The sequence below is a fragment of the Chlorocebus sabaeus genome, chromosome 27 (assembly GCF_047675955.1).
Source record: "Chlorocebus sabaeus isolate Y175 chromosome 27, mChlSab1.0.hap1, whole genome shotgun sequence".
Lineage (NCBI taxonomy): Eukaryota > Metazoa > Chordata > Mammalia > Primates > Cercopithecidae > Chlorocebus > Chlorocebus sabaeus.
The window spans coordinates 34,889,832-34,901,842 of record NC_132930.1 but is presented as its reverse complement, the minus strand read 5'-3'; the positions used below and the strand labels follow the sequence as shown (position 1 = coordinate 34,901,842).

The following is a 12,011-nucleotide window of genomic DNA, read 5'->3' as shown; positions in this document are numbered from 1 at the left end:
GGGCGCCTGTAGTCCCAGCTACTCGGGAGGCTGAGACAGGAGAATCGCGTGAACCCGGGAGGCAGAGCTTGCAGTGAGCTGCGATCCCGTCACTGCACTGCAGCCTGGGCGACAGAGTGAGACTCCGTCTCAAAAAAAAAAAACAAAAAAACATACTTTTCCATAGCAGTATAACATATGTCCATTAGGTTTCCCACAGTGCTCCAAAAAAGTCTATATAATACAACGTTGAGGAATGTTTCTTATGGTTAACAAGTTGCAGTGTAGTGAGTACTAGACTAGGGACACCAGATTTGGGTTCTGGGTCCTGTCCTGCCACCACTGTACTGTACAAGCCAGAGAAAATAACTTTCTTTCTGTGGACTTCAGTTGGTACCTCCAAACTGAAAAGGTCAGTTTAGATCTTTAGGTGTAATTAGATAAATTAGATCCAATCTAACTCAGATTAGATAAGTGCTTCTCAAGCTGTAAAGGAGAGCAGTACTGGATGTACACGTTCTCTAAGATTTTTAAGTTTGGTTTAATTCCGATGGTAAACTTATAAAATAAATGTTAACAATATTCTGTCTCATTTGGAATGACTGCCTTATAATTTGTCCTAAATTTGCATTGGTATTTTAGGAGCCAATGCACCATAGCAATAAGAGTCATTAACTTAGGCACTCATGCCAAAAGAGGTCAAATGACTCAAAATAATGATTTTGGAGTTTTGTGAAGAAGAAACACACACACACACACACACACACACAAAAGCTGAGTCATAGCAATGCACCTGGAGCTTGCTACCATGCCAAATTCACAACATTCTAGACCATGATGAGTCAGGATCACCATCTGAACATACCTGAGGTTCACAGTGGGGATCCTTGCTCTCTCTTCCCAGCATGTCCAAATTATTTTATTCACTCATCAGATTCCAGATATAAGAAGTCAAAGTGAACTTGGTAAAAAGAACCAGTCCAAGTCCACTTTCGCTTGACTCACACTGACCCCTCCACTCATCTCCAGAAGGGAGAAGAACCTCCTTGAACTCCCAGAGGCTCTCCCTTTAATTCTGATGGGGTATGTCTCACTTCACACTCTAATTTGTCTTTATTCTTATCTATGTTTAATTTTCCTTAAAAAAAGGTGGAAACGAATTCTTTGTTAACTTTGTATAATGCAGTCTTGTCCACACTGGGTGCTCCATGAAGGTGAGTTTAGGGGTCGAACTTTGGTTTCATTTGGTCTATTTAGAAGACTGGCCATATGTCTGAAGTGTGAGTCAGAAACTGTCTTTGTGCCTTTATTGAATAAATGTCCTTACTCACAAGATCATCAGTCAATGAAACGAATTGCAATACAACATTTCAATACAACACTGGATTTCAATGCTACGTATTTTAGACCTACATTTCTACTAATCAATAATAGATCTAATTAAAATTAAAGCACTGATAATTTTTGTAAAAAGCCGTACTAAGCTGGGTGTGGTGGCGCACGCCTATAGCCCTAGCTACTTGGGACACTGAGATGGGATAATCACTTGAGCCCAGGAGTTCCAAGTCCAGCATGGGCAATATAGCAAGACCCCATTAATAAAGAGAAAAAGGAAAAAAAACCGTACTAAGCATAATTATAGAGTAGAAGTTAGTGATTTTCAAGGCTGATTTTCAAACTAATGCACAAAGTAAATTTTGTATTTAAGTTCTAATGCCTATGTAAGCAGGCAGAAAGCATTAAGGAAAAATTGGGTAGCATGGGGTCCTGGAAGCTGGGAGATCAAAAATGGGCTGGAAGAGCAGCTAATCTGTAGGTGCCAAAAGCGCCACCATGGTGGCAGATAAATATTCCCATATCTTCCCATTTTCCACAAAAATCTGGGAATCTGGATTCTGATGTGAGATCTCCCAATTTTTAAACATTAGCAACTAACAAAAAAAATTTTAAATACTATGCAGACCAACTGATGGTCTCCATTTGCAATCTCAAATTTAAACCTTCTGTTCAAACACAAATAGAGAATAAAGAAATTATGCTTTGAGGTATTGATTTAGACACTCCCTGTTGTTCAATGTATTTTTTGAGCAAAAAAAGGTATGTGAATAAATATTTTTATTTGAACAATCAGCAGTCAATTATTAGAATATAAGGATACTAAGAGACATTTACCTAACACATAAAGGAAATATTTCAGTGAATATCAGTTCTCTGGCATTTGACATAAATGCCTTTAAACAACCAAAAACATATGCTTTTAAGCAGTACAATAAAATCTCTTGGAATTTTTAGCAGAAGATAGGAATTTTTATTTTTATAGCCTTACATCTTCTATATTTTATTATGGAAAAACTAATTTTCTCACATATACACTTACAAGTAAATAAGCTTTTTATAGAGTAAGGCTAAGCCTTACTTTTAAACCTTTACTTTGAAACTTGTAACTTTATTGTTCCTACCAATTTCTACTGATTTAATAAAATTAGCCAAAGAAAGCCAAATAAATGCTTTCAGTCTATAACTGATCTCTTATTAAAAAAAAAAAAAAATTACATTTAAACTGTAAGTAACCAGAGGTCATTCACATGAAGAAAGTTTCACGATTTTCAGGACTGCTGTATCTAGCTCAATCTCTTTTCTACAACCTTGTAGCCTCCCAGTCAGGAATTAACAATCACATCCCAGTATAAAATGAACTTTGAAAATAGCCAGCTTCCTGAAAATGACTGGAATTCAATTCACCATGGGAATTCTTAGCAAAGTTGGCTTATCATACTCAGAAACTTAAAAACATACAGAGGAAGTCAAGCCATGGTTGTTTTTTTTCTTCCATAACCTTTATGAGAAATGCAGTGGTGACAAGCAAAGAGAAAGGAAGGAGAAGAAACTTGGCTCTTTCTGGAGTAAGACACATCTGCTTAACAGTCTACAGTGAGAGGTGGAAATTCGATCTTGTGCTGATGGTCAAACAGACTGCATAAACATATGTCAGTGTCTACGGAATTCTCACATTCCACAGCTGCCTCTGGGAATGCTCAGAGAAAGAACATGCCCACGTAGATTGCACATCTGCTAGGGAATCTTTCTCCTTAACACCTATGTCTTCCCTTCACCCCCTAAAGAAAAGATTTACATTTTTCAAAATAAAAAAGGATGCTCAAAACTAACTTGAAAACCAACTGCGTTTAATTGTAACATTTTGAGCCACAAAAATGACAGAGTCCAATAAAAGGCAGGTGGACTGCTCTGGGTTTCTGAAAGAATTTTTTAAAAATCATATGCAAAGATTATTTCTCAGTAGTGTCCAATCTCCACTGAAGCCAATGTCAGCTAGAGGCCCTGCATTAAACAAGAGAGAGTCCACTCTCCTATCTTTTCCTCCACTTCCTTTCTTTCCCCCTCCTTTTTTTTAAATTATACTTTAAGTTCTAGGGTACATAATTGAACTTTCTTTCCCTTTCTGCCTTCCAATTTTGTTGACATTCTTTTCCTTCTTATTTTAATCTAATCTTCTGATTTTGTTGACATTCTTTCTTCTCCTGTCTAGCTGCTCATAATGTAGAAATCTTAACTTTCCCCAGGTCTTTAATCCTCCTGGCTAGCTTGGATTACTTGCAAACAATATGTAGGTATTATGCAACTCATGTTTAAGGTATTTGCAAACCAGTGGGGGTTTCAAAAGGAAGCCATCAAAATAGTTACCGTAAATCAAAAAGTTCAAGGCAAAGAAGCTTAAATTCTCATCAGAATTTAAAGTGAGAAAAAAAATTCACATACTACTCTCATTTAAGCCTATTTATAATTTATATATAAATTCAATGTGCTACGTGAAATCAAATTAGTTTTAGTTTTGTCACAAACTCAAACAGTTGATCAATTTTGGTTTAATTATATTGAAATCTGAAATTAAAATTTTCACATTAATGTTTTACTTGGGTGGGAAAAAAATGGTTTTAACTGAGTGTGTAGGAGGGTATAGAATCACAGCATGCATTTTTTAAAAGAATTTTCTAAATTAAAATATACTTAGAAAAAAACATATATTGATTTGATAGGTCTGAATTCTGAAGAATTAACAAAATGGTAGCTTTCATTTTATACATAAATGGAAGCCAAGTTTATTTTTTACTTTGTAGATTTACTGTTGATACATTTTGGCATTTTCAACATAATGTAAATAACTAAGTCAGCTGAGAGTGAACTATAACATGCGTAACAAAAAATTATATGTAATGCAAATGGAAGTTCAATTTTAAAAAAGAAACCCAATGTAGTGGCTAGGCGCGGTGGCTCATGCCTGTAATCTTAGCACTTTGGGAGGTCTAGGCAGGCAGATCACTTGAGGCCAGAGTTTGAGACCAGCCTGGCCAACATGGTGAAACCCCATCTCTACTGAAAATACAAAAATTTGCCAGGCCTGGTGGTGCATGCTTGTAAAATCCTGGCTACCCAGAAGGCTGAGGCACAAGAATCACTTGAACCCACGAGGCGGAGGTTGGAGTGAGCCGTGATAGCGCCACTGCACTCCAGCTTGGGTGAAGCAGCGAGACTCTGTCTCAAAAAAGGAAAGAAACTCAAAATATTGGAAACCCATTATTACACATGTAAACATTTATTCAGGTAAATAAATAACTACATTCAATCAAGAATTTTCCTGAAATTATGGCTATGTATTGACATCAAGTGAAAATTATTAACTTGTTAAGTAAGTAATCACTCTAACAAGAAGCCCGAAGGGCAATATTTTCAGATGACGCTTTCACATCTGAATCTCATCTTTGAGGTCCAGGGTGTATGGAGTGGGTAAACATCGCTGTGCAAGTGTCCAGACAAATGCGGCATGTAAGTTTCAGGCTTACGGGAAACACACAGGGATCCCTGGTGGGTTTGACAGGTTTCAGGGCTGTAACTGAGATTCTTCTGGTAGCTGAAAAGGAGGTAAAGTCTGTGCATTCCTTAGAGTATATCAAATATAAAGGAGAGACAGACAGGCACATCTGCAATGATCGCTACTGACCTGATCCCAAACTGCCTCTCAAGATCAAATATGAAAAACACAGTAAGGATCAAATGATTTTTGGAGACACAGAGAAGGAGACAGACAGTGACAGAAAAATACAGAGAGGCAAGGAGAGACAGAAAATAGAAAAGAGAAGAAAAGAAAGAGAGAGAGAGAGAGAGAAAGAGAGATTGACAGACAGAGATGCCCACACCCCAACGTCATGGAGAAAAAACAAGTAAATCTCAGGCTAACCAACAGTGCATGAAGTCAGCTAACACATTCACTTGAATCCTGTTTACACACATATATATAGTTAAGGTCGGTCGATTATTCCACTATTATCAGCAAAAGTATGTCTTTGCTTAAATAATCACTGCCCTGGAGTAAGTGGCAATGCATTGGCCTTTGTCTGTTGTGAATATTTTTTTTGTCATTGTTCAAGTTTTAGTTCAGTTAATTCAATAGGTAATACCCGAGCCTGGTACATAATCAAAAGAGACAAAAACCCAGCTACAGCAAGAAATGACTTTCCTTCCTTCCCCTCCACAACCCTCAATTTCCTTCCCAGAGGCAACCACTGTTGCCAGTTGCTTGTCAACCCTTTCACATCCCATCCACTCTGTACAAATATGACCAAGTGCTTGTGTCTCCTTCCTCATCTTTTTTTTCTTTTCTTTTTTTTAACATAGTTACCATGTTCTACACATGGTCTGCAACCTGTTTTTTTCACTTCATCTGTCATGGTGACTGTTTGGTACCAACAAATCCGGAGCTGCCCAGTCCTCTCCAATGGGTACACTGCATTTCAATGAGTGGTCACCCTAAGCCACACATCTTATCAGACCCCTGCTGGTGGCCGCACTTAAAGACTTTCCTTCTTGGGTTTGCAGCTGGAACTCCAACTCATAGGACTGACTGTTTTCAGCTAAAATTCCTGAATATTACTTCCTTGGTAAAACTTGAAAAAAATCTTACGGCTACTGAGCACATGTGGTGTTTGGAGGAATCGACAAAGAGAAGGCTGTTGGCCAACCTTGCTGTGCCTTCACGTCATAGGCACATTTATTTTTGTTGCTTCATGAAACAGTGGTGGAATGAATGAGGAAATGTGGAACAATAACCAAGAATGTGTTGTGGTGCACATTCTTCAGATGAGCATTCTAATTTGGACTCGAAGAAACGTCATCTTAAAAGCAATGTATTTCTGATCTGCCAGTCAACTGAAAAACTTTTGAAAGCAGCAGAAGCTGCAGCAGAAACATCCTAAATCATGAAGTGTGTTCCAGACTTCAAGAGAGGGTAGCAGATGAACAGCACATATAAGAAAAATGGGTTTATTATTAGAAAGTCAATTGCATTCTACAATATTCTCAAATTTCCAAATTCAGGGACTGCATCTGTCCATCACGATTCCTTTGGACTCAACTAGCAAATCAACTTGCAGATCCATCTCTCCTTTCTACATGCTGCCTGTCTGCAAAGAGCTAATTAAGAGGGGTCTGCTGTGCTGGAATGTAAATCCCTTCTGCAGTCCAAGATTTCTCAGGATACCTTCAAAAGGAAAAAAATACCAAAACGCTGGCTCATCAGCTCAGTTGAGGCAGCTTCATTACAACGCTAATGTCTGGTGCTAATGAGATCCTTTTGAATCACTCTAGACAAGCACTTGTGCTCTCCTTTTTCTGTTTTGTGGGATTTTTTTTCATTGTTGCTATTTTGTTTAGTTTTAAACTTATGGTTTAACCATTAAAATATGAGACACTCTTCATCAACCTAAAACACAATCAGTTGTTGTCCAAGATTCTACTTGCCTTATTATTATACAAATCACCAAGAGGGAGATTGCAAAGCACTTCCTCAGGAAGAGTCCATTTTCCTTCTGTCGCTGGTGCATTTCTCCACCACATTTGTTACAGCAACGACACATACAAAAGAAATACCCCACCAGAGGCATCAGAATAATAAACAGCAGTCCCAGGACAGAGCATAGAATAATCCCTGCTTCATAGTAGATAATCTGCAATTCAAACAAAAGAAACAGCACATATTGTAACACGAAATAATAAGTAGAACATTCCACGGTGTACAAAGTTTTTTTTTTTGTTTGTTTTTTTTTTTTGAGACAGGGTCTTGCTCTGTTGCCTAGGCTGGAGTGCAGTGGTGTGATCTCAGCTCACTGCAACCTCTGCCTCCTGGGTTCAAGCGATTCTCAGGCCTCAGCCTCCCAAGTACTGTATTTTTAGTAGAGACAGGGTTTCACCACGTTGTCCAGGCTGATCTTGAACTCCGGTCCTCAAGCAATCCACCTGCCTCGGCCTCCCAAAGTGTTGGGATTACAGGTGTAAGCCACCGCGCCTGGCCATGTTTTATTTTTTTAACGTATCTGCCATCATTAGTTGAATCTGAATATATATATATATTCCATTTTGAAGCTCCTTTTTGAAACAGAGGAAGCAGAAAATTGAGTTATCGACTATAGGGCCAAGTGGTTACTGGAAGATGTCCTTCAACCCCTAGGAAGATATCTAAATGCTAGTATGAGCTGCAAACGGTTTAATTTTAACCGCGAAGGTATTTTGTTTGTTTTTAAATGGATCAATAAATCTTGGCAGGAGTACTTGCATAACAAATAATCTACATATAAGGTGCTTTACACCAGGAAAACTGCACAAATAGAAGTTAAAGACTCAAAGCACTTTGGACTGGCCGGCAAACAGTTACACAAGAATCTGGAATGTATCTTAATTTAGAAAAAATGCTCAGACTCTAAGTCAGGCACATTAAACACAGGCCAGTCAGTGAGTTTCTCCACTAACACACTGGAAATAATAATACGTACCTTGTCAAGTCATTGTGAAAATTAGAGATAATGCATGATTAGAAATAATGTGACAAAGGACCAGGTACTGAGTAGACATGTAAGGTGCTTCTCATGCCATGCCCAGGAGTCAGATCCACAGTGAAGGACCAACCTCGGCAGTCTGTGTCTCAGATAGTTCCTGAGTCCCTAGGAACAGCACAATTTCTAGATACAATCATGTGACCTAAACCTCTTTTCATAATCACTGCTGACTTTATTCCGGGATAAACGAAAATTAATGCAACTAGATGATGAAACTTGATATCATTCCAATTCATGCATGTAGCTGCTTACATTTCTAAAGAATGGCAGAAAATTACAAGTTGGCAGTTTGCAACTAAATGGACAATCTAGACAGCTGCGAATTCTTAAGCCAAGCTGAGCAAAGGAAAATAAAACACAACGTCTTGCTCCTGGGAGCAAATGTGATGTCTTGGAGGAGCGACCTGCTTTACATCCCAGCAGGGGGCTTCCAGGTCCCTAAACTGGAGAGTATCACATTAGCATTAACCTCATAAACGTATTGTGAGAGACAAAAACTGAACGACTGAATGTGAAAACAACTAGCCAAGTGCCCAGCACACAGTAGATATTCAACAAACGGTAGTTAACGCTATGAGCAAATGCTCAAGACTAGTAAATCTGGTGCATCTGGCGCTTGAATATTACCTACTTCCATATTAAGATTAAACTGCTAGAAAAAAAAAGAAAGTGGCTGAATTTTGCTGCATTCATCAAGTACGTGCTCACGCTTAAGTTAACCCCCATCCCGTGTCCACGAAGAGGCATTATTAGCTGACTTAACCCTTCCTCGAGGACCAACATCACTTGCCAGTTAAGAAACCACCCCAGACCTTCCAAACTCTTACTTACGTATTTTTCCATCATTTCTCAGCAAATATTCTAAATTGTTTACTATTTTAAAGAAACGTAAATTCTTTCTGAATTCCAGGAGACACTGAACCCAAACCCAGGAGACGAGATATATTGAAATGTTTTAAATGCACTAATTTTAGCTTTAAATACAAATTGTACATTTGATACACAGCCTTTCTAGTGTTACTGACTAAACATCAGGCAGTATCAGGAACAAGACAGGTTATTTCAAGAGTTCACATCTAGGCTGACTAGATGAAGGCCTGTCACTGTTTACACTGTTTTTTGATACACCAAGATCTTCCAGTGCTTTGTTGATTATGTTGAAGATCAACATCTAAATATTGCAGAGATATCTTGCTTAAAAGAGAAGGTTAAAAGTGATGGTAAAAACATAAATGAAATGGATCATTTACACATTTTCACAGTGAGGATGACAGTGAAGAACAGAAAGGCTTTCAAAGAGCAACTTGAAATAGCAGACAAGGACTTTACCTTTAGACCTAAGATTAGAGTTTCTGGCTGTAGAAGTCAACGCAGGTGAGGAATTTTGGCAGAGGCAGCATGCATCAAGAAAACAGATAGAAAAAGTTATGAGTGATCAACCATAACCAAGAACGCTCATATCCCACAAGGAGGAAATCGGGTAATAGAAGGATAAGTATGAGAAAGGAATATAAAACTTGAGTGTGAATTTAAGAAACAGTGGTTTAAGTTACTTTGAGTTCTGAAATTCACATTTGCATTTACATTTGGATTTCCCAAAAGGTTCTTAATCCGTATGCTAATCGGTTATGAAAAGGAGAATTAGAGGGGAAGTTATAAATGCTTAACACACTAACCATGTGATCTTCATAAAATAGAGAACCAGATCTGAGAACTCCAGAACCAATGGCAGCACCTTCCCAAGTGCCCTTTTCTAAAATAAAAGTCTGATGGTGCTATTCTTGTGCTTAAAACGATCAACGGATTCCCACCATTTTTATTCCAAACATCTCAATGTTTGATTTTAAATGTCCTTTTGTGGCCAAATAAAATTAGGTGGCTCTATGTCATTTTCTAGATCACTTTTTTGAAATATTCTGGTCCAGGAAATCTAAAGGTTTAGAAACTATTGCCTCAGCTGGCAGATCTGAGGGAACAACATTTGTGATGGGAATCACTTTTAAATGAGGCATCCAAAACATGGGGACTGGGGGGCAGTTCAGATATAGCTGCCTCTGGGGTCACACGGGGCATTTTAAATGATCCCAGGCTCCCTTTCTTGGGGAGGGGACACGCAGGCTTGTTACCAACCAGGGCACAAACTCCCAAGCTCACCAGACATAAAGATGCACTTCACAGTGTGTGTTAAAGAAAAACACTGACTCCTGGGCTCCTCTGCTAGAGCATATGAGTCAGAAGATACGGGTAAGACCAGGAATCTGTGTTCCCTGAGGCTTCCAAACAAATGACTTGCCCTGGAGTCATCAGCTTAGGGTCTGCTTCAGGGGGAACCAACCCAACACACCCAGCCTTTATCAGACTAAATCTAGTCAGAAAACCCCCCTCCAGATGTGGCCTGGCTCCTTTGGTGCCTGTGCTTCACTAAACCCCTTTCTTTGGATAATGGTAGAAAGCGTGGTCCAGTTCCACATCCAGAGTAGGATTCAGCTCATTCATGTGGGTTCAGTTCTGCATCTTCTCTCCACTGCACCCTCATCCAGAGTTTTTATTCATTTGCAAAGGCAAGGAAAGAGAACAGGAGCCAGGTGTATAAACCAAGGTTATGGGAGTGCCAAATCTAATACCAAGTCAAGCACAAAGACACTGCCAGGGTCAGTGGCAGCCCAGCTCCAGCTCAGGCTCGCAGGTTCCTCAAGGCCAACTAAGGATCTCAAGACCTTGTCCTCCAAGTCCCAGATCCCACTGAAGCACTGCCCCTACTCCATTCCTTGGTTGGCATTCAGGCTGGCTAAGCATATTATGCTAATTTTGAATATAAAGATAAAAGCAACAGTCATTTTCTTCCCCCTAGAGATGCAGGCCGATGTGGCAATCACGTTTGGGAGATATAAATGAAGCCTGTGGCACTGAGGAATGAAAATGCTTTCCACAGTGCTGGGGAAGGCTGAGAGCCCTGGGAACAGCTCAGTTTATCTTCCACACAGTCTTCCCTTGCTGAATGTAAACAGCCTCTGGATAAGGCTTTCCTCTTCAGCTTCTGCATTTACTTTTCTCTTGAGTATAATTTTCTTGCAAATTAAAAATATGATGAGACCATTTGTAACTACCGTATCTGAGGTAATGATTCACTGGGCAAGAGGGAACTGCCCTCCCCCGTGCCGGAAACACTAGCGTTCAGATTTATTGTGCAGGCCAGTAAAAAACGTCCACCTATACATCTGCTTATGGTTAGCCTGATAACCACCTTCAAACCAGGAAAGGAAGGAACAAAGTGCTTTACTTACCGAGAAGGACTGAGAACCTGGCAAACACATTTAACTATTTTTTATTGTCTAATATTCAGTGCTACACACTTTTGTCTGTTTGCTTCATGGGCAACCTACACTCATAACACACCAGAATCAAGACCACTTGTGTGTTTAGGTAGGCAGTTGCAGAGGAGTGCACTGGCAGCACCTTGGGTAATAAGCAGAAAAATGCAAGGAGCTTTGATACTTTCTGAAAATACTATGGACTCACTCCAGGGAGATGTTCAAGGTCCTCCCAGGATCAGGTCCCATCTTACCTTTTTTTCTCTCCCTCTTGCCAGGGGCCTGCTTCTTTCATACCTTGACCTCTTTGCTCACATGGTTCCTGAAGCCTGGAATGTGAGCAGAGCGCCCACCCATCCCACCGGCTCTGCCCTTGCATGATCCTCGTTACATTAACTAGATAAGGTCCCTGCTATCTGTCTTCTAGCCTCTTGAGACTAAAGGCTATCATCTTTATCTCCACCTTCCTTCAATTCTAGCCATGTACTCACACAGCAAGAGATTCATAAACCTTGTACAAAAGCAAAGCTACTTTTCAACAAACGATGTTTTATAACAGAGTACATCGTCACCATCTCTAGGAATTTTCAAACAATTCTACTTAACGAGGGAGTTCTCATCCCTCAGCTAAAAGAAAAGTAGTGTAATATTGCTTTTTGAAGAAATTTTACTTTTTGTTTACTTTATTTATTTATTTATTTTTTGAGACGGAGTCTCACTCTGTCACCCAGGCTGGAGTACAATGGCACCATCTCGGCTCACTGCAACCTCTGCCTCCCGGGTTCAAGCAATTCTCCTGCCTCAGCTCCCCGAGTAC

General features: G+C 39.5%; 1 protein-coding gene across 4 annotated transcripts in view; it reads right to left on the bottom strand.

Annotated features, from left to right (window-relative positions):
* The window catches only part of PROM1 (prominin 1), a 115,237-nt gene that overhangs the window by 57,599 nt on the left and 45,627 nt on the right, over positions 1-12,011 (bottom strand). For 3 of the 4 annotated variants that reach the window (XM_008017834.3, XM_008017835.3, XM_038008680.2), the window contains exon 4: positions 6,793-6,998. In XM_008017834.3, the coding sequence (XP_008016025.3) occupies positions 6,793-6,998 (206 nt within the window). Of the gene's footprint in view, positions 1-6,792; positions 6,999-9,212; positions 9,240-12,011 lie in introns of all 4 variants that reach the window. The other variant, XM_008017828.3, reaches the window with a different exon arrangement.